Genomic DNA, 24,275 nt, shown 5'->3' on the forward strand with positions numbered 1-24,275 from the left:
GAGCAGCTTCTTGAGTATGTCCTTTAATTTTTCAGGTCAGTGGAACCCTGGTAGAAGCTATTCATCGTGTAGTGACATCAAAATGACATTGGACGAGCCCTATAAATATATACAGCTTGACTTGATTCTGACTGTGGCAAGGTTGTTCTTTATGGCACACAAAGACATTATCATAATGACATTGTAATAATGGTTCTAGAAGCATTTAACAGGACACTCACATGCTCTGTGTAACTTGGCACTATAATATGACCGTACACATTTTGATGTTAGATGTAGACACTGCTGACTTTAATTAAGTAAGCATTTGACACAAAAGTTAACACTTCTGTAACAGATGAGCTAAAGTTTGTGGGGCCAAAACAGAGGATGGGATTTGCCAGTAGCGTTCTTGGAGAGATCAGCACTTGAGCGAGAGGAGGATACAAGCTGAGCTGGTGGCTTCCACCTGTTGTAGTTGAAGCTGGGGCTGAATCCTGTTCGAGGGGGCTGCCGAGGTGGGAAGAAGTTGGGGAAGTGAACGGGAGGCAGGACGAGGACCATGGGCCTTAGCACCTCCTGCTGAGCTCTACGGGGACGAACAACAGGGGTCACATTGGTTGCTGGAGGAGAGGCTGGATGCAGAGTGGTTGTGATGGTAGTTTTAGTTTTGAAGACGGGGGCGATGCTTTTAGAGGGCGCACTGTTTTCTGGTTTGGAGCAGGAGCTGGTGCAGTCTTGTTTGGAGTAAGAGATGGAGCTCGACACAGCGCTCTTTAAGGCTTGCAAGGCTAGTGTTTTTGTTTTTCCTGAAGCACAAAAACAGTGAAGTCAGAGACGGAGGACTGGATTTTTGGACTTAAGTTTAGAAAGCACTGCAATAAAGAAAAAGACACCACATGCTGAACTGCCTCTGTTGAAGCTAAACTTCATTCTGTGCTGTTTCTCATCATCTGTTAAAATATTAAGCTACTGTCAGCTGCCAGTTAGCTTAACTTAGTACAAGCATAGCACTAGAAACAGTAGGAAACAGCTAATCTGGCTCCACTACAGTGAACAAAAGTCCAGTTCTGTATGTATTTAATATATAAATCAATGAGCCTTAGAAGTGCTAGTTGTTAGATTTCTTTACCTTTGGCAAAAGCAAGGCAAGATGTATCGCCAGTTCGACTTTATGTGCCAAGCTAGCTGTCTTTAGCTTCATATTTAATGGACACTTTGGAGAGTGGTATTAATCTTTAATATTCTCTGCAATTTTAACTCAGTGCAAAAAGATAAGGAGTGCATATACCAAAATCTTAAACTAATCGACCGGCTGTGAGTCTGACTACATACAACTGAAATGATGTATAACCATGGTGATCAAACTCACCTTGTGATGATTGTGTGTTAGTAAGTTCCTGTTGCCCACACAAAATAGCCCTGCTACTGCCCTTGGTCTGCTGGTTTTTGGGGTGCATACTAACGGAGAGGTTGGGCTGAGAGGTGCGAGTATGGGCTCCTTTTTTCATCCTGTTTGTATGTCCATGGTGCTCTTTTCTGGGTAGGGGGTTGGAACCGATCTTGTCCAGTATTCCCTTTGCATTTGCCCTGGCAATGACTTCCTCTGGTGCCTCTCTGACTTCTGGCTCAGGCTGTTGAGAACAAACAAAACAATATTGTTAATTTCCTAACATACAACCAAAAGCATTTTAGAATGAAATGTATTAACGAATGAAGCATCATGTATAATGAAGTATACAGCCACACCTCCAGGTACAAGCAGACCTTACAAACAAACATAGACCTAGAAACTAAAGAGAGGAGAGGAGAGGAGAGGAGAGGAGAGGAGAGGAGAGGAGAGGAGAGGAGAGGAGAGGAGAGGAGAGGAGAGGAGAGGAGAGGAGAAAGCCACCATGTCCTTGGAGAGGAGAGGAGAGGAGAGGAGAGGAGAGGAGAGGAGAGGAGAGGAGAGGAGAGGAGAGGAGAGGAGAAAGCCACCATGTCCTTGCTGCTGGCTGCAGGGTCACCTGCTGTCTCAGCAGCAGTACACACAGCAGCCCACTGCTCCCCTCCATGCCTGAATTATTCACCAGCACAGTGTACACTACGGGGACATGAAGCCTGTGTGAGTTTTTACATGTATTTTGTTTCATAAGTGCTCGCTTGTACTTCAAATGCAAATCTGTCTGTAATTCTCTATACACAGGTGTGTGCATACATGGAGCTTAAAAGTGCACATGTGAGCATTTCGCATGTGTTTGCCTGAATGCGTTGAAACACACTGCGCACTCAGGTAAACATGTTTTAGAAGCACCTCTGTAATGCAGTGATGGTAGACGCATTGAACTTCATTGATGCTAACTCATACAGACAGGGGGCGCTGAATTATTCAACAGACACTCTCCCTCGCCTCCCTTTCTTCCCCCTCACCCGTGTAAATCTCACTTCTCCTCCATCTTCACTAAGCAACTATGCCATACTCTGTAAATCTCTCATTTCCGCCGACATTCTGACAAACTTAGCTGCCACAGCATTTCCTGGAGATGAACCCTTTAATTTTTTTTGTTTGTTTTTTGCAGTGCTTACGTCCAAAATCATTTTGTCCAATCTTCTTTGGCAGCTGCATTCAAATATATGAAACTCACTCTAAACAAAGAAGACAGCAATGCTAAAGTGAAACATGTAGTATTCTGAATTTCCCATGAATATTGTCCACATTCATTCTTTAGGAGGTGGTGTTCTTTTAGCGGAAAGTCCACCTGTGATGTGCTCTGCATCCTCTGGAAATTAGGCCAGAAACACATCAGTTGAATGTCTTTATTGTCCCCAGCTGTTCCTGTATGGAAGGCTCATAAAGAACTTGACTGGGCGCTGCAATGACAGCCAATATAAGCCAGACAGCATTCAAACACTTATATAATTGCTATTTTTATGGGCTTTTCAGAGTGCCACAATAACTTTTGATTAGCTGAGTTTATTGGAGGTAGGGAGAAAAAAAACCTGTTTGAGGCACCATTACAGCAGTTTGATTATCTTTTCATTCCTATCTGCGGAGGTATAAAACATGATGGATGGCCAGAGAGACACAGACACTACAGTACAAGAGAGCTCTGTCACACCCGGTGGGGGTACGATGGCTTAATAACCCGCACCGGCATCAAAAGCATAAGAGCAGATTTCATAATGTGAGGGAGTATGTCATAAACGTGGCTATGTTGTGGATTATGAGGATGTGGGGAAGACGTCGCAAAGACTTGATGATGCACCTTTATCAACCTTGCAGATCCACTACAACAAACTGCACCTAGAGCCAGTTAGAGCTGGGCAGTAACAGTCTACTGTCTCTCTTAACAACCACCTACAAAAATAATAGAGGGAGAGGAGGGAAACAGGCAAAAAAGAGGAAGATGAAAGAGGATTGGACAGTGGATGGAGTTGGCTGAAATAAAAGACTGAGGGACAGACTTCATTAAGCAATGAAAGCCTGTGACTAGAAAACACAATAGAGTCGGAGTGCTTCCCAATTACCAGTGTTCATAAAAGACTCAGAAAATCATCAGAAAGCTCCTCTCGGACCCTGATATGACTGAAATTGCCACAATAAACCCACATTCCTTCAGAGACTTCAACAGTGTCATATTTTGAAGAGTAATTCATAAACTCCTCCATAAATTCACACAAAAAGTAAACTGCATCCAGTTTCTCCTACTTGTTTTCTCCTTTGAGCTACAAAATCCAAGACCAACGCTTGATTCTAATGCAGGCTCTGAAGCTGGCTTCAGTCTCTCTCACTCCTCTCATCCCCTAATCTCATTCTGACTTACCTCTAATGTTTCTAAAGCTGACCCAGACAATATGTTTTATCTTCTGCTTTTTCCCCCTATTTCTGGATTCATTCACACTCATCCACCACCTGCTCCACCTACATCTCGCACTTTCTGTCTGGTTGCTGATTAAACCTGTAAGGGACTCCTACATCTGTGAGCCGACATTCTCATTTTGTCCAGCAGCCGGACTTCCTCCCACCACTACTTTTCTTTCTTAAGGGTTTGACCAAGTACCTGCCACAGACTGCGATGTTCATTTTCACCTGATCTCAACTTCAGTAGCTTGGTTCCCTGTGTACCTTCCCTCTTCTGTATAAACAATACAATAATTGAAAGTGTTCATGCTTCAGTTTCCCAGTGGTTGCTTGTTTCTGACAGATAGCAGGCAGTGCAGTATGCCTTCTTCATCACAATTCTCACACTTAAAAGGTTTGGCAATTAAATCTATTTCACTTTAACTGTGTTGTGCTTGTGTGTATCCATGAGAGAGCCAATAGTATGGTGGTGTTTCAGGACTCAGGGGAACAAGACAGTTTCTCAGACACAAATAACAGATCATCCAGTGTTTCACTCCAGTGTATTCAGTCTGTGTAAGAAAGTAAGAAACCACGCTGACATATCTTCTCATTGCAAAGCACTTTGAAGACTGAGCAAATTGCCAGGCAATTTTACAACAGGCAGCCAAATTACACCCTGGTATCATATTGGCAAAGCCCATGGACAGGTCCAGGACTAATGATGAAACTTTTCTCTCATTTGAGACCAGACTGCTTGTCAGGGCCAGATGTTAAAAGAGCAAAATTTGTCCTTACTTATCTCTTTGGCTGCATTGCCTAAAAGCAGCAGCAGTGAACTATATGCTATGCCAGGGTTAGCTTAGCCACCACAGATACTATTCAAAAACTATAATTTAGACCAGGGTTTCTTTAAGTCTGGACCTTGTTCAGCATCCGGGCAGAATGGCAAGTCAATCTGGCCCCAGCTCATACTTCGTGTCATAAATGCAATACAATGAAAGTGCAGCTGGGTATTATTCAGAGGCATCCTGTCCCCAGTTTATTGTGTTTTTCTGTCATTGACATTGTTCTCATGGAAACGTTATCTGCTTGAGAAAGTGTTATATGTAGTTGCTATTGTGCTCACACGCTAACGTTACACCAGAGAATTTGCTATCAGCACCTAAGTGCAGAATGTGTCTTGTTCTTCTAGCACATAATTTGTACAACTACTGTAAATGTAAGGATATGTCTGACTCAGAAATAAATATGAACTAACCATCTGAGCTGTCTCTCCCTTGGCTTTTTTCTGGTCTAGTCACAAGAGATGTGACATTTATGGTGTAATCATGACTTCAGGGGTCACAATAATGCATCTGACTGCAGACAAATTATGACATTTCTCCAACTAGGTGCAGATGTAGACTGACTACCTTGACAGTCTGAAAGTTTGAGAATCCTTTGATGTAGACCCTAAAATTAGATAGAAAAGGTGCTGACTTTGCATTTCGAGAGACAAATTCCTTATTTTGGTGCTTTTTGAGGCAACAATTACAGGCCAAAAGGGTTAGTAAAACTTAGTAAAATTAGTGCTTGGTAATTTACATACATGTCCACTTCAACACTCTTTATTTTTTGTGGTCACAACTATACTTAATAAAATATTAAATTACAGTGACCACAGACTTCCTGCAGTAGATCGGTCTAATATCAGGATAAGTAATATAGTGCCATTTTTGTGGTGAGGATATCAAAGTTTAATCGTAAATTTCTTAGCCATGGCTTTGCTTGTGAGGTTTCTGCTTATGCGATTCTTACCTCTCTGTTAAGAACAGCAAGAAAGCAGCCATTGCTTTTCTTTGAAGGCTCCAGTATGAAGAAGGGGTCTGTTGTCTCCGCGGCCTCTGCATGGTCAGAATAGCTGAAAGTGGAAGGGCTCAGCCTGGACAAAACATACACAACTGTGACTGCTTCAACTTCATATAAAGTACATTAACAAAGTCAGAAAATAGACAACTAATTATTGTTACTATTACAGATTATGATTAAAAACATAATCAAACTGTAAAAAATTCCAATACATGTACCTAGAGCCCAAGGTCACATCTTTTAATGTCGTATTTTGTTTGGCAACAGTCCAAAGATAGAAAACTTATAATGACAGAAACGTTTTTGAAAGTAAACTGTCTCATGAGAGAAGCTGGATTTTGTGAATTGCGCATTTGCACAATAAGTGACACAGCTGGTGAAATACCTAAACGTGTTGTATTTCTGCATATTCTCTTTTTGTAGATTGACTAAAAGATCAACTGTTTTAGCCATGAAATGCACACAAGCACCAGATGTTTACGTAAAGTCAGGGTGATCCGTACCAATAATACTATTCGTGTTTTATTTATGCTAGCCTGAGGCATTGTCAGCACACCAGGCCAGAGTGCCGTAGAGATGAGTCAGTCTTGAGACATAAAGTCTACAGGAATGGTAAACTTCAACAAGACTTAAGTTCTTAACCCCACAAACAAAGAAAAAAGTACTGAAAAAAGAGAAGGGTAATACATCTGAAAAGTTTTTTTTCTTGGGCCTTTACACAGCGTTCAGAGAAATAAAATGGCACCTTTGATTATATTTTCACTGAATCTCCCTTCAGCTTCTGCCTGAGGTGTGCTGAGGCACTGACAGAAGCCCGTCTGAAGTAAGATGGACAAAAACCTTGAAAAGCTAACCGACAGACAGCAAGGCAAACAAAGAAGGAAACAATAAGGGAGACAGATGTGGAAAGTACACCAGGGTACAGAAACCGCAGCTGACCTGAAGTTTGCTTGTTTTGCTTCCCCCTTCTGGTCTGAACAGGCTTTGGCTTGCTGCAGGGCTCTGCTCACTACCTCCACATTCTCCTCTGGGTATGACGAACAGGTAGAATATACTACCGCCAACACCTTGGGGACTGAACACAAAAAACACGCATGCAGTTAAAAAAAAAAAAAAAAAAAAATGTTTCTTCAGTCCTTTTTATGGCGATTAAATTTGATTATTCAAACTGAGTCATGCTCTTTACCATGCACCCCCTTTGAAGAAGAAATGGGCTCTTGAATATTAATTTCTCCATACTGTTTTTGCATGTACATTGCTCATTTTATTTAAATGTCGCTGGCTTGTAGATTTTTTAGGCTGCTGGCAGTCCGACTTCCCTCATTTGAGCTTTGATTTCTTTCTCGCTCACTAATTATAGCCAGACAGAAACAATTAACACTTGGCTGATAACAAATAAAACCTACTGAGATGTGGCAACACAGCTCCAAACAAATGAGGAATATCACTTGTGAGGAAGGGAAACTGAGACAAGAAGACGGGAAAATGAATCCATGAGACCAAAACGTTTGTTATTCTGTTGTCCTGATGTGGGTGTGTTGCTCCACAACAGATGTGTGTGTGTATATGTCTGTGTGAGTATTCGTCCATACATGTGCCTTCACGGAGGCACTGAAATGAGACCATCGACTCAGCTGAGCCATGGCACTCAATACATATCCACCATTACAAGGATTGATCAATGGCTGTGTGATTAGAGAAGTTGGTGTTCTTTACACACAGACGACAAACTTGACCTGCTTGATGTAAATAAGACAGACAATACACAGAAAGAAGAGCACTGTATAATACAATACGGACTCAGTCTCAAAAGTGTATCTCATGGATGTGTATTAACAATGAAAACAACAAATGAGCATAAAGTCATTGACTTCAGAATAGAACTGTAAGATCTGCATAAAATACCCTAGAATATGATGCGACTTAACAAAGCATGCCCTTTGACTATGTTTATTTCTACAGTATGTAAACAATACAAAGCACAATCACTAATCACTTGTTTAAAATATGCAAGGAATGTTGCAGAAGACTGTGGCTGGCCGGCACAGAGCAACATTAGCATTCCTAATTAAGACTCGGGCCACCTCCAAGGAACACCACGGGCTTCAGTCTAATGGCATATGAGATTAGATAATTAGGAAATGTAAGCTTCATTGTGTCAGGGAGGTGAGAGAGGCTGCACGCGGGAGACTGAGATCATTTGGTGCATCTGTCTGACTATGTGTGTGCATGTCTACATGAGAGCAGGTGGTTGTACACTCACACTTCAATGCATGATCAATATCCTTCCTCTGCCGCGCTACCAGAGATTCCAGTTTGCTCTGGGCTAGGGAGCCTTGGGATAGGTCCTGCAGCAGGTTTGTGTCTGAGAAAACAAAGCAGAAGAGCAGGATATCAGTTTAATTAAGTGTTCACTAGAAGTGTGTATAAACAACTGCAATATAAATGACATTCACATAAATAGATGGAAATAGAAATTAGCATCCATCGCAATGTTCTTCATTTTCTCATGTAAAATTATAAAGAGAAGTAATTAAGCGATTAAAATTGCTGTGATACATTTGTTTAATGTGAAAATGTTTTATTTTATATTTAAAGTTTAAATATCCAAAATATTGAATTACTTACAACATTGCTTTTAAGTCTGCTACAAACATAAACTTTTGTCATGCAATATGGACGCACAACATCCTCATTTTTGTAAACTAGTCAACAGAATGCACCTACACTACACCCTGCTGTGCCAGTATGGTGGAACATGGTGTACTGTAAGCTATGTTACAATGTGCATTTCAAACAATATCACCAGTTTATGGCTCTGCAGTAGTGCACAGATCACTACCTCCATTTTCTTGCAGTATGAACTCGACTGGGTTGCTGACTGCAGACACAGAACACTTGGGCATCAACAGGATAACGCGCACCTTTTGAAGCCGCTTGTCACCACCGTCCAAAGACTGGAAAACCTCCAGTATCAGCTTTACATCTAGGCAGCATGCACACACAGAATAATGATAACCAGCTTAACCGGCGACACACATTCTGTCACTGCTCAAATTCTATTCACAATATCCCACAGTATTTCTTTGGAGAAAAATTCCCTGCCTGAAGGCATCTTTTGCAATTATGAAAATGTCAACTTTGCCCCTTACCCAAAATTGGTATTCTAATGACTAGCTAAAGTGGTATCAGAAAATAATATTTACATAAAGCCTCAAATCTCAGCAGACAGGTTTAGAGCGCACTGGCTACATTTTGGAGTCCCTGATAATTTGCTGACAGCAACTACAACAACTACCAGACTCTTTGTTTAAACACCCAAACTCATTGTTATAATTGGTGAGCACAGAAAAAAAGCCTGTCAACATTAGCACAGAAAAAAAGCCTGTCAACATATGAATTAATAATTAATGTATCAGTATGACAAGCGCAACACGTAATATCCAGCTTGCCCGTCTTACTTTCATTCCAGTAAAAGGCAAAGAACAAAAATGACAGCCTGATGTCATTATAAGACAGTGACATTTAACAGACAGGCGTTTCCTCTGCTTCCATCTCTTTCCGTTTATCTCCTCTTTTGTCTATAACACAAAAACAAACAAATACTGACAACACACTCATGGACACATCCACTTTGTGCTTACTCCTGCAGCCCATGGTGGAGACAGCGAGCGCTAGCTCCGCCCTCTGAGCATCTGTACAATCGCTGACACAAATGTAGACTGTAGGCTGGTTGTTGCTGTTGGATTTATGTTTCTCAGCAACTAGGGAGGCAGTGTGGGAGACAGTGAGGCCAGAGAAACTGCCCACCATAAGTACATCTCCGTCCTCTGGTAACAGGGAGCACACTGCATTTGGGCCCAGGCTGCATGACTTATCCTACAGGCACATTAAGTAAAAGGCATTAGACTGGTAGTGAGACTTCAACCTTAAACTCCTCCATTCAGGTTAGCAGCATCACTAGGAACTGATGGAACATAAACTAAGATATGGAAGGAGAAAAAAAACAAGGACATTTTAAAAGGGAGAAAACCAGCAGAAAAAAGGAATGAAGAAGTCTCATAAAATGAGAAAAAAAACTGAGAGAAGGAGAGATGATTAATTAGGCAGTGGTGTTGAATGTTTGATTGAATTTGGCCGCAAAATCTGATTTAATTGTGTTGTGGTGCTGTGTGCTGCTTACAGTTTGTATGGCAGCTTGACTTTTATGGAGGAGAAATTAAATGATTAAACTGTCTCCTCCTCCCAAACAGGATAATTCTTTATGGCTCAAAGTGAAGCATGGCCACATGAGTGGAAGTGATGTGAAATATTTGTATCTGGGCAAACTAATCTGAGTTGGCATAAGGAATCTCAGTCTTATAATCAATTTGAGCAAGTCATTTACCAAAGTGAAATCATAAATATAAGAGGGGATTGATGTGGCTGAACAGATTTCCAGGGCCTTATTAAAGTCTACAGAGGGGAGGCTGCTCTTGTCAGAAACCTTTCGTCTCTGCACAGATTGTACCTGGATGATCAGTTTGTGGTCACTAAGCAGTTCGGTGGAGTACAGTTGAGCTTTCAGCTGAGCGGGGAATACCAGTATATCCCCACAGTGGGGATCCTGGCAGAAGGTCTGGCCCTCCAACTGTCCAATCGATTTCACCTGCGAGAAGCCTGCACTCTTCAACACACTCTGGACCTCATCAAGACTGGAAGCAAGGCAGAGGTGCAGCAAAGAGAGCAGATTAGTGGAAACCCAAGAGGAGGGATCAGGGAAGAAGGTCAGGGGTGGGAGAAAGAGGAAGACTGTCATCATAGATAATAATAGTTTGTAGAATTGCTGTGTGGCCTTTTAAAAGACTTTAATAGTAATATGTGCTATAAAAGCCATTAAGATAGACACACACCCACACACACACACCATTTGTCCCAACAGGTGACCTTTACAGTCCCAGAGCTGGTCGAGGGGTGCTGCTGATTGAATCTGTCTACAGCAGTAGGATTTACACCTAACTGAATCAGCCTGTCAGGCGCGTGCAAGAACACACATTAGCACACATACACACACACGTATATATACGCACACATTGTCTGGTCGTTTAATTGGATGTCAGCTGGGCACCTGGCCCATAAAACATTTGGCAGCACCCAAAGTTAAAGGTCTGTGTGTAAGGGTAGGTGTGTCTGGATGCTTGCACACATTCCGTGTATGCTTACAGTGCATTCCGGTGTTTATGTACAGCTTTGAGTATGTACTCTCTGTACAATTTGTGTGTGCTCAGCTCACCTGCTCTTCAGCGTGTTGACCCATGCATAAAGTGGAAGGCTTTTTGATCTCTCCTGCATCTTTTTCACACTCTCTGGCAGAATACACTCAATGGACAAGAGACCACGTTTGATCCTGCAGCGAGCCAGAGAGGCTGCCAGCTTGGTTTTAAACCTACGTACAACACAAACAAAAGAAAAAAACTTTTTTATACCAAGGTTATCAAATTCCTTGATTTGCATTTTCTTTTCCAATTCCACTCCCAGTTGTGCGAGTGGGTTCTTTCTTCTATATTTTTCATGCTCTCCTTGACATTTTTCTTTCCCTACCTGAAGAGGCAGTTCTTCACATCTCTAACTTCTTGTATGATCTCCTCCTCCCACTGGCATTCCCATGGGAGGAACTTCCTGTCTTGGAAGTCACAGAGCATGACGGCAACCAGGCCCATCTGATCGTCGGGCTAGAGCAGAAGAGCAAAAGGTGCAGTTAATTGGTGACTTCCATTTTTAACAAGAGAACAACGAAAAAGCAGCAGCAAGAGCAACAGCTGAGAAACACACTTGTATCTGTTGAATGGTTATGGTAATTTTGAGGTAGCTCTACCATGGTTGCCTAATGAGGGGCACTGTGCAGCGATACTATTTATCAGGATCGATTTAGAATCTAAATTGTAACTAATTTGTAGAAATTGACATACACACAGTACTTCGAGGATGTCCTGCCATGACCCCACTTCTGCCACTTGATTAAACCTAGGTGGAAACCTGAGTTATGTCTCTACCGCACCACCACAATTATCCTTCTCCCAGCCCCTCTCTATCCCCCCCTCTCTCTCTTTCTTCCCAGGTATTTGCCTCTCTCTCTGTCTCAAACTCCACCTTCCTCTCCCTGAGGGTGGGAGGGCACCAGCCATATTAGTGGCAGATGGTGTTCCATGACAGCAACAGCTTGCCACATCCTCACTACTAGGTTAATGGGCAGAGAGGCGAGAAAGCTACAAGGGTTTATGCTGCATCTAAGAAATCAGTCATCACTTATTATTCATTCCAGAGGCTTTAAATTTCATTTTTGGAAAGGCCAATTTCTGAAACTGGTTGTGGCACTCCACTTTTCGGCTCTCATCCTCCCTCACCACCTCAAGTTCCACTTGCCCTTTACCAAGGTTAAACTCTTGGGTGTGGGAAAATTCCCAGTCACTAAGTTGCCTGGCAACAGTGTCCCATGGTGGGAAACTGGCCTACAGTAAACATGCCAGCTCTGTTTAGCCACCTCTAGTCCTGGACTCTTACATAAGAATTCCAAAATTTATGTTAAAATGGCTGTTAACCAATGATTAAATTTAGTCGGGTGTCATGAAACAGTCTGTTGAGTTTTATAGCTTAAGCAGTTGTAATACATAGCATTAATATGTACCACATTAATAACTGTCAACTGAAATTGAGCTGAGTTTTAAAATTAAACAGACCAAACTCAATGTTTAATATTCTGGACTTACGTTTTTAAGTTAGCTGTGATTAAAGTCTCATATGGCTCATTTTACACGGGGATTGAGTCAGTGCCATGTTAAATGTGCTTTCCATCTAATATGTTTGCCTCGCTAGATTTTATATCATCTCTCAGGCTATTTCCACCCTCCTTGAGATTTAGGCTTCATTCTCCCTTTCCATTGTGATAAAATGTGCTTCAAGCTCAAAGTCTATCTACAGCTTCATTTTTCATCCTACTTTTTTCCCTAAACCCTCATGTACCCCCTTTTTTACACTCAGCCTATTCTCTCTCCTTCTCCTCTTTCTCCTCTCTATCAAGGTTGAACTTTATAGATGCCAGCAGTGTAAAAGAAGGTGAGCGTGAGTTCTAAAGACTGTCTCATTGTGTCTGGGCTTTATTGTCTAGCCAGAGGGATGCAGAGTAACGACCTGCCACCAACACGTAAGGAGAGCCATTCATTTCACCCAAGGCTGTATTTCATGGGGCTACAGTGCAAGTATACATCTGTGTGTCTGTGGGGATTGCACCACAAACACACACACACACACACACACACACACACACACACACACACACACACACACACACACACACACACACACACACACACACACACACACACACACACACACACACACACACACACATATATATGTCCATGTGTAGTAATGTATCTGTATATGTTTAGGGCCACACTGAAGTAGACACTGGTTGTCTACAATCTGTACGCTCCATGACAGCTGTTTTGTGTTTACACATTCACCAGCTTTCATTACTCTTCTCCTCTGCCAGCTCAGTAGATACACACTGGCTCTGTATTCTGTGCATGTTTTATCGCTATCCAAAATGTTAGAGAAACAGCTTAAGCAACCTTCCTCTTTCCACAGCTATTTTTTTTATGTGGAATGTTAAAAGTAGGGCAAAAGTACATGCCAATCTCCCCCAGAGGGTACCTCTTCATTTAAGTAGCAAGGTGTTCTTCTGCGGTGTAATGGATGCAGGTTCACAGATGTGCTGGGAATCATTCTTTTACGACGACACGGCATAATAATAACACTCAGCATGCTGGTTCTAGGACAGCCCCTGTGCAAAATACGCTCACATGCCACACGCAAACACACCATCCCTGGGCTACAGCATTTTGATTTCATCACTAATTAATGGGGTGTTTTGTCTGAGAGTGGTAATAAAGGAAAATATACACCCAGATGTGCTCTGCCACCTTGTGACTTATATATATATATATACATAGTATTCCAAAGGGAGTGACTGTCATTGATTAGGGTAGGGAATATAAAGGAAACAAGGTACTTTAGGAGTTGATCAAAGGAATGCATCAATGTAATACATCAGTATTAGTGTTACTGATTAGAAGTCTAGAGAAAAGAACAAAGAGTATGTGGAGCAGAGACAGCAAGACATTAATATTGGAGAGTGTGTAGGAAAACTATACACACAGGGATGGCATGGTACACTTCAAAATGTAAGTCTAGCCTTTCTCAGAAACAAAAGAATGTTAATATTTGGCAGCATATTAAAAGTAACGTGCATCTCTGTCACACAGTGTTGATATACACCAAGGGATTGAACATGTTTACCTCTTGTAAAGTAATGCTTTATTAAAACTAGAACTAACTTACCACTGACTGAGAGAGATAAAAGCGGCTGTCAATCATGATGTCCTCCAGCAGTTCTTGATCTGGGCAGAAACAAAGTAAAACAAGGTTAGTTAGAAGGATGGAAATGTAATAAGGGGGATTTTCAGTTACTAATTATGTGTGAGCAATGATGATGCATATTAGTGCATTTTTTATATCAATGTCTAATTATCCCTGGAAACCAATCCCCGACTCTTTCATTTAGAGCAGGAGATAAAGGGACAAGAAATTGCTCCTATCCATTAACTGGTAAAATATATGCTACAAAGGACAAACCCATATCTAATGATGAAAACATGTCAAGGAAAAAAGAGTGAAAGAAGCAAAAGAGGCTCCTTGAGGCACCCCCAAATGATGGTGATTTAATTTAAAAAGATAATTAAATTAGATCAGGGGTTTAATTTCCCATGATTAAATGCTTATTTGGAGCTTAATTAGGCCTAATCTGATTCTTCATTTGCCTCTTTTCTTTTCATTTATTGTGTCTGTGGTAAGAGGGTGTGCAAAGTCGAAGGACTGATGACATTAATGACATCTGAAGTAACACACACGATACATCTAAACATGATCAGTGAAATTAAATAATATAGGCATGCATGTTTTTCACAACAGAGTCAGATGCATTATTATTACTCTTGTTATCTTCTTTATTCTATTCAACACTTTTATATTTTAAAAATTATGCAGTGATGTCTAATGGAGGGACATGACATTCTTGTTTTACTCTTGTATATTGTACAGTAGCATGACTTACAAAAATGAGATTGGATTAAGTTTTTTGTAAGTATTCCATTTCTTACCAGGTTATCTGATGTAACTTTAATTGACGTTCTTTATCAAATCACAACAGTAGTCTGAAAAATGTAACTATAAAGTGTTAAAGGTGAGAGCTGCCTATCAGATATGATTCATGGTGGTGTTTTTTTTTTGTTGTTGTTGTTGTTTTTTTTACCTCCACACCCTGGATGTCATATCATAAAAGCAGCAACTGTCTCGCGAACCAACAGGATACATTCTCTTGCAATATACATACGAACTAACAGATTTATCCTTTCCTATCTGTGAACAGGCGGTTCTCCTTTTCAATATGCAAAGATGGCGAGACAGCAACATTATCCAGTCTATCATGCGCGGATTAAGGAACAGTTGCTTCCAAAGTTACTCTGCAGGTAGAGTGTTTGCTCACTACACACTCTAAATGAGAAAAAGGATCATTTCTCTAATGTGGATGCGTGTCTAATGAGATCGGAAACCACCTCTATGTTACTGCAGAGGAGTAAGTAAAAGGTGAAAACGAGAAGCAAGTGTGAAACCACAGTTTTGAAATACATATGTATGTGCAGTGTGTCTGTTTCCAGTGTGGTTGCCCTCTTGGTTAATCCCTCTTCTTGATAGACACACCTCTAAGGCTGCAAAGTGAGAGGTAATCCCAGAGCCCATCCACAGAGACACCATGGAAACCACAGACACTGCTGCTAACTTATCACAACATCACAAATCATGCTGCACTCTGGGTCTCAGCCAAATGCACACTGGGCACCCCTGTAGCATGTAGGGCAAGGAAAATGCACAAGTCTGCATGCAGGTACATCCACATGCACACACACACACACTGCCGTATACACAAATGTTTTCATATGATAGAGCTTATCTTTAATTGAGGAAACACTGGCATACAACATCAGCAGTGGTCTAATTTATAGCTGATGTAGATCAATAAGGTTTACAATTGTGGCCATTACTGCAGAAGGTCTTAAAGATAAGCCCTTAAGAGATAACCACACAGTGCACACTGCAAAACAGACCCCAGGGGGGGCCATGATGGTTGGGTCTGTAGAGGTCATAGTCTTCCACATGCTATAAATCACACAGAATGAAACACAGAGACATTTCAGCTATAAATCACTTGCAGTCTTTACACAGCAGTGCCAGGTTTTACCTGAGGGGTGATGCAGAATTTGTTAAATCTGACATTGACGTGCAACAGTCGCTTGAAGTGATGAACAAAAAATGTGTCTCCCATCAGCAGTAGACACTATTCACTGCAGGCCTGAGGTTGTGTGCTTTGTGGCTTCCATCTAAGTATTACACAATGAGCAGTGACTGATGGTGACTTCTGTCAAACAAATCCTTGGTGCAAGGACCAGATCTGAATGCAGTCACCTTCTCTCTTCAGCCAGGTCTTTGTCTCACAATGTTCTGCATCACTGCCCCTAAATGCACATTAATCTAACAGTCAACCAGCCAAAAAAAGGTGCTTGCCATAAGTTATACATTCACCTTTGGACTAAATGTCCAATCTATCTTAAAAATTGTGCACCTGCACAATTTAATATTTGCTGAGGTATACTGGTGGTAGCTGCTCTGATTGTGGTCAAGGACAAAAAAAGACTGTCTTTCTCTCTTTCATGCTATAAGTCCAGCCAAACACAAAACGATCCAAAGAACCTTTCTGGTTGCACATGGAGAACAGCAGCCTCAGTCATTTGACAGTCTGGCAGCCCATCTGGACAGTATGGACAATGAGGCAGAAACACTCAGAGGAGTAGCCAGTAGAAAGAAATAGAAACCCAGGAAAAGAGGAGTGAGAAATAGGGGGGCTTTTATGGCTGGCGACAAGGTCAACTAAATTTCTACCAGTAAAGATGCACACAAAAAGACTTTGCATAACATAACATCAGCATATACCTCTAGCAATGTGAACACCAATCAACAAGATAAGTAACCTTGACAACATAATCTGCCTCTAGGTCTAGCAGATAGTTATTCAGATTTGAAAAGTGCTTTACAGAGAAAAAAGAGGTAACAGACATAGAAAAGCCCACAAGACAAAAAAGAAAAAGAAAGGCATAGGAGAAAGTGAAGCAAAAAAGAGAAGGAAAAAAGACTTAGCTGTTTTATTTGTCATTTTGGTGACATTAACTTCAAGTTAGTGAAATGTTAAATCTACAGAGTAAACATTACCACCAGAATCAATTCCATATTTTAACACTGAGTGACAATTACTGCAACAGACAGGTCTGTGTCCCCAGCCACTGACACATTGAGCAACTTTTTTTTTTTTTTTTTTTTTTGGGCACATGAGAGTTATAATCACAAGATCAATACCAGTGCTCATTGGCATTCCACTCCGCCTGTTTTTCGCTGGTGAAGCATTTCTTCTTTGGGTTAACAACTGACCTCAGCTCAATTTTGGATCAGTCATCGGAAGGCAATGCACGAATGACGTGTCTGGTGTGTGTCACTGCCAGCATATCACTAGCAAATCAATTTCTGCACCAGAAGTCGACCTGGTCGTAGGAGGAAGAAGAGGAAAGATTGGCTTCAAGGCTTTGTCATTTCATCTACACCCAATTTCACCACACAGCAAATGCGAGAAAGATGCCAGCATGTGACTAAAATCCATGTGACCAATCACATCTCTGCAACATCAATAAATAAAATTACACAGGATAATTTTAATGTCATAAAACAGGTCTTATTTCTTGAAACCGTGGCTCAAATCAAAAATGGTAAAATTAAAGATGGATTAATCTCCTTCTTGTCCTAGAAACTTCAAAGTTGTGGCGTCTCAACTCCTCCTTTCTTTAAGTTATCTGTACTGTCAAGCTGAAATTGCTCAAATGAATTCCAGAAATGTACAGCACAGGGGATAGAAACCGCAGAAAAGAAATGTACTAACATAGTACTGATAAGCCCTGAACAAAAACGGGATTTACTTTAAAAGGAAATGAAGTATTGTAATAGTTCTCATTTCAAGTAGGCCATTTTTCCTAAGCAGTGCTCAAGTTCATGCTCTTGTCCAGATTAACTTGTTGTAATGTTCGTACAGGAAAAGCAAATTTCTCACTGGGGACATACAGCCTCTCAGAGAAAGTAAAAGAGATCAAAGATTATTCTGGCATTAAAATCTCTAAATTCTCTCTTATTGTCCTCATCAATCTGCTCAGTTTCACCTGGTGATGTAAACACTATGACCAACAGCTGTAATACTCCAACAAGGTGCTGGAGCTTGTGATTATGGATATTTTTGAGCTGATCTGCATTAACTGTGGGACATGTAGGTCTGGGGCTTATCCAGGTTCAGTGGGCAGATAGTGAGAAGGGCCAAAATCATTCATGGCTACGAGGGTGTTCCTGCTACCTGACCTCTCCATCCACCGAGAACACATTAAATGGATTCCAGCCGGCTTCCTCCTCTGGCAGTTGGCTCGCCTCCCCTGCATTATCACCATGGTGATTACACACCCCCGTGATTTCAGTCACCCAGACCCCACCCTAATCCCAGAAAACAGATTATGGCCCAAATTGATTTGCAGCATCACTCAGAATTCCTACTGCTCATTCAAGCATTTTTTTCTCTTCCACTTGCTCTTCATCAGTCTATCTATATCCAATTCTATTTGTCAATTAAGTCCCTCAGAGCTATTCATTCTAATTTCAAGTGGTTTGCTTTGCCGGGAATCTAACAGGCTTTACTTGCAATTTAAAGTACCTGAAATGAATCAGAATCGGAGTTGCTGAACACCTTTTCCTGATGGTCTCATTCCAAACTCACCCAAAACACAGAACATGAGAGAATAAAAAAGGGTTAGCAATCAGCTTATTCTGTAGGCGGGTGTTTTCATCACTGTTTAACCAGGGGCAAACAAAGTTTTACTGCCACTGTGGAGATGCAATCCTATGTGTTGTATTTTTTATTCCTTTTAACAATAAAATGGATTTAAAAAGCGAGCAGTTTTAATATTTTATCCAAGGGCAGATTTCATTCTGTCCCCAGTGGCAGGCTTACAGCAGCTTATGTTTGTATAATTTCAACCAGTAATTGATCATATAAAACAACTTATGCTTTGCATTGCACTGTAAGACTTAAAATATAAATGTTAGGTTATTATTCATGGTCATATGTAAAAAAATAATGCTTTCATTTATTCAAAACATTCATTGTGTCATTGATTATAATCACCTTAGAAAATCATGTTTATTTAGACCCACCTGAGCCTTGGATTTGCACTTTTAGTAGAACTGTGAAAAGGGTAAAAACCACCTATAAAAGGAAAATGTTTACTGTTGGGAGGCCAAGTGGTCAAGGGCCAGATTTGACCTCACGAGACGCTTCTTGTCTTGTATAAGGCTCTCGAAATATACTGTACATATCAAGGTTGTCAAGGAAACCGAAGCAAGAAAGAAAAGAGGGAAGAGAAATAATGAATGAAGGTTCAACAGATGAAAATAATGCCGGACTACCAGTTTCTCACAAACTTACATTTCAGTGTACTGAAGGCAAGCTCATAACCTGCTTGTTGCATCTTCTGATTTTTGACCTCAGGTAGTTTGAGCCCTCTCTTGTTGCCATAATTCACCAACCGGCACGCAGCAGGCCTCTCCCGGTGGCAATTCTGGAAGATGACTGAAGCCAGCAGGTAGACTCTGTCTGGGAAGCCCGGCTGATTTTGGCTGGTGATCTGGGGCTCTGGAGGACATGAAGGGACGCCACCGTCGGCTGGATAATGTGGTGGAGTTGGGTCTGTGCTGCCTCGGATCTGGGAGCCCGACTTTTTTGTCTTACATGTGGAAGAGCGATTTAGACGCCCACTAATATTTTTATTTTTCACCATCTTCTCCAAGATGTGCTTTCACTCTGGCACCTGAAAACATGACATAAAACGCGTAAGATGTAAACAATCCAGTATTCTACATTTGAGAGTCTTGAGATAAATTTGGGGCAATATGGACTTCACTTGCCGTAATCCATGTAAATCACATTATAGGAATAACTGGGTTAAATTACTGTAAAAAACATATTTTTGAAACTGCAAATATTACTGCAAAATGTGTGCAGCATATAGTTATGGGTCATTCCATTTTAAATGATGAAAGTTTTATAAAATATTTTGCTCAACCAACTCTGATTTGCCTGAAATTTTCATTGCATAAAATATGATTATATATAAAGATATTTGCAATTTTTTTTCCTTAATATACCAAATACTTAACTAGATAAGTTTATTTCTTTTTTCCTTTTTTAATGGCAGTCAACCCACTTAGAGGATGTTTTTTTGCTTTGAAATTTAAGGCTGTTTGGATGACAATACATCAGGAACAATAAAAGATAAAAGCCTGAAATGTTCTGTGTATATTTGCCATTGTTAAATAATCTTCTATAAATAAACACGTAGTTCAAGTAATCTCTAATTATGGGTGAGATGAAATACGAAAAAAGGTGTCATGAATAGAATGCAGATGTCAACTTTTCTAAACCACGTGTAGCTGTGTGTCACAATAATACAAAACAAAACATATACAATATTTTGTAACATGAAATACTTGATCACAAAAAAAATTTTAAAGTTATTTTCAGACCACACTTGGCAGGTATGAACTTTGATATTGAGGATACTTGTTGTGTAGTTTTGTGTAATTTCTCTATGAATTATCACTGCATTAGGTCATTAAGCAGGCATCAGCATAATGCAACTATGACTGAATACATACATCTGATGAGAGAGTGGAGTTTTATAGCAGGAAATTTCCATGCCCTGACATATGTTTAATCTCAATTACTTATGTGAGCAAGACTTAAATGGTAAATTTATTCTCATAACAATTGTGAATATTTTTGATAGGATCAAAATGGATTATCTAGCTTTGTGTTCCATTGGGAATAAATTTTGCCAAGAAGTCCAATGTCACAAGCTGGCCAACATGAAAAAGTGTGAGTAAATACAAGTTCACAGTAACTGTCAAAGAGTTCACCTTCAAGCATCTCTTCCAAGAAGTATATGAATAAGTCTAATACATAGATAGCATACAGTTGTGAAAGGAAGATAACACTCCACTTTGTTTCTCCAGTCTGCAAAGCAAGGTACGAAGATGAAAAATATGCCCATATTAAAAATATATCTATAATTAGTTATATTTGGAGAATTATCTTGGAAATCCAGAACTGTGTTCTACTTGGATATGGCAATTTAGCAATATTTTTTGTTTAGTTTCGTAATATTGTGACAACATATGGTTCAGAAAATATCGACTGCTAACTTTGGCATTGTCAGTGTTTTTGGTAATGTGTGTTCAAAGATGGGACTTTTCATTATGGCTTAAGATAAGACAAGATAAGACAAGATAAAAACTTTATTAATCCCACAGGAAATTCTTTTGTCAGATATTGCTCAGAGACAAAATAACATAACACTAGGAAATGCATTGCTTAGTACAAAAGCTACAAGATACTATCAGAGATGATTTTATCTACTTGTCCAATACTGCACATCATGAATCAATGCTATAATGTGACCTAATAATGACAATTTCCAATTTTTATTTTAAACAGTTTCAGAGATATCAGTTAAACATATTCTATACATGTAAATGTGTGGAAAAAATCTGCTGAAAGTGCGTGGAAGATTTGCAAACATGTATCTCAAAAGGTGCCTGACAAATACCGAATATTGCACAGCCACCATTTTAAATATCCATACTTTAAGATAAAAGAAAAGAAAGAAGTTCAAAGCAAATCCAAAAACGGTCGAGCAGAAGGACCTTGACGACTTGAGATGGAACAGAGCTCAGATATATCTGTAGTGTGAGAAGTGGGTCGTATTTCATTCAAACTTTGATTTTGTATCTCTTCTACAAATTATACTGCATTATATTTAGTTTACTTTAGCATGATATTTAACAAACAATGGCCAACAACTTTTGGAAAACGTCGTGACACCTGAAGCTACATCGTTAAACAAAATTTTGTTTTCAAACAAGTGAGCTAGCTTGCTAACGTCAGCACAACACTGATTTATCAGGCAGACGTTTATGTAGCAGTAGAAATATTTCGGTGGGATTCACGTTACCTTAGGAGAAGAATGTCCTGTATTCTCTTCTAAAAACAGTGTGCTCGGTATTCTCCATATTTTCCCGTGCAGACAGGTGTGTTAACGATGCTAGCGGGGTTTGCTCTGTTGTCCTTCGCTAAGTTTTAACAGCCAGTAAAGTCCCCTGCTGTAAACCTCGGTCCGTTATGAGGCAGTAAGCGTCTCCACGAATGTTTACAGGAAGCCCCATCTCCCAGAGTCCTTGAGTCCTTTTATCTAGAATGTTTATATTAATAAAAAAATACCACAACACAGAGTCCCCACTTAAAAACAAACTTTCTAAATGTCCGTTAGTTCAGTTTTAGCGTTACGCCGTCACCGTGGCAACCGCATGCTAATTTCAAGGTCCTGTTCTTCACGGATCAAGAAGTAATCTGTTTAATGCTGGACGTCCTCTACAGCACTGCAGGCTTGTTAAAGTTTTACTGAGCATTATATCAGCCAGCAAACCACAACACTGACGGACAGTAAGGCATAAACTTGCAGATGGCATCCAGCTGCTGTTTTAAAGCTCAGGTCGGTGATGGGGACGTGGGGGTGACAAGGGTGTAAATTAAAAAAAAAAAAAAAAAAAAAAAAGTACAGATCCTCTACCTTTCTCTGCCTCCCTCATCCTTCTAATTGTTTGCCAATTTGTACATTTAAAAAACCCTAATATTCTTGTGCATGTGGAGGAATTCAAAAGAACTGGTTTGATATGTTGACAGTGTAAAATACACTTCTGTGCTTGTTTTTCTGTTTATATGTGACTCATATGGAGGGTTATCCATTAGCTTGCACAAAACAAATCGCAAATGCTTATTTATTAATATGTTAAAATGTAAGAGTTTTGGAGGAAGGAATTTCCCATTACCTTCGGCTACCCATCCCTGGGGCTTGGTGATTTGACAGTGTTGTGTCAGGAACTGAAATATTTATTCTTTTATAATGAAAGTGATAGTAAAGGTATAATTTTTGTTCAAGGCTCATCAGTTCTAAATTAACTGGAATGAATCCAACTGCTTTTTTTTTTTTTTTTAAGTAAAAAATATTAATAATTTCTACAATCATTATCTAATATTTATGCAGTTAGAGGTTGGCTGATTCTGATCAAAATGACTCCTGAGACAGCAGCAGTCGTGTTTAGCAGATTAGCCTTTTCAGGATTTTAGTTTGAGTTTTATTACAACAGAGATGTAGTTCATTATCATTTATTTACCCCCTAATAAATTTGTTCATTTAAGCATACTTTTTGTGTACATATTATATTGAACTGTATCTATGTTGACAGAAAACAGACAGTATTTTAAGGCAGTGTCTTATCCTGGTTTACTCTATATTTAGACTGGTCTTCCACAACTATAAATTCCCCTGCCTAATATTGTGTGAGTTCCCCTCATGTCACCAAAACAGCTCTGACCTGTCTGGTAGCAGATCTGCAGGATGCTTAATCAGACTGGAGGGCAATTAGACTCCCCCTGACTGATATCAGGGTGTACTGATGCCCGGGGGGATGTACTTGACCTGCAACAATGTTTAGGTGGGTGGTTTCATGTCATCGTAATATCAACATGAATGCCAGGACCCAAGGTTTCCCAGGAGAACATGCACTGTAATGAGATAATCAATGTTATACACTTTACCTGGACGTGGATTTCATCAGTGTCTCTTTCTAGTCATAAATATTAACCCGTATTAGCCCAAGACCAGGCCAAATCCGCTTTAAAAACACAGCGCCATGTTTTTTTGACTCACTGAAGAAGCTGCCTAAACCACCCCAACTAAAATGGATGGAGCATTTGTTGTGTTTTATTTCTGTTGCACCAAATTTGGTCGAGTTGCAGTAGAGAAATTTAAAAACAAGTTCAAAAACAGCAACATCAACAGACTCATTGTTACAAGGTTGTTATTAAATTCATAGTTTTGATTAACCCAGAAGTAGCTTTTCAAATCTCCCTATGGTCTGGTGATAAGATTAAGGAGGCTTATTTTATTTCAGAATTCTCCCAAGTGTCTCTGATCCACAGAGCCCAGGGCTGTTCATTTTGGCCTCACGTTTTTCAGCTATCACTGAATAAATTCTGGGATGTTTTTCGGTTGGAAATTTTAAAAAATAACATTGTGCTTACGGGGTTAAGTACTGTGCATGTTAAGTAAAAGATTAGTCACAGTGGCGGAAGAAGCACTCAAGTAGAAAAATATTCAATTAAAAGTAAAAGTTCAGCTTTTTAAATTGGCAGGTAAAATTGAGGTAGAATCACCAATACATATATATGTAAAAGGGTAAATAACACATTCCTAGTATATTCTAGTGAAAGTATTAAAAAGCTAATAGATCAACAACCTTTATGGTCACACTTCTCTACTATTTCAAA

At 40.0% G+C, this 24,275-nt stretch overlaps 1 protein-coding gene across 1 annotated transcript; it reads right to left on the reverse strand.

The window, feature by feature from the left end:
• Positions 1–7: 7 nt before the first annotated feature.
• On the reverse strand, positions 8–22,513 carry LOC111572166 (putative methyltransferase NSUN7). The gene is made up of 13 exons (XM_023275715.3): positions 21,901–22,513; positions 19,317–19,698; positions 14,033–14,091; positions 11,234–11,364; positions 10,926–11,078; positions 10,164–10,347; positions 9,298–9,532; positions 8,496–8,639; positions 7,917–8,018; positions 6,593–6,728; positions 5,603–5,726; positions 1,352–1,613; positions 8–788 (listed from the first exon to the last, which is right to left on the reverse strand). The coding sequence occupies exons 2-13, from the start codon at positions 19,666–19,668 to the stop codon at positions 343–345; spliced, it is 2,328 nt and encodes a 775-aa protein (XP_023131483.2). The 5' UTR covers positions 19,669–19,698; positions 21,901–22,513; the 3' UTR covers positions 8–342.
• Between the last annotated feature and the right edge of the window lie 1,762 nt (positions 22,514–24,275).

The sequence above is a fragment of the Amphiprion ocellaris genome, chromosome 13 (genome assembly GCF_022539595.1).
Source record: "Amphiprion ocellaris isolate individual 3 ecotype Okinawa chromosome 13, ASM2253959v1, whole genome shotgun sequence".
Classification (NCBI taxonomy): Eukaryota; Metazoa; Chordata; class Actinopteri; family Pomacentridae; genus Amphiprion; species Amphiprion ocellaris.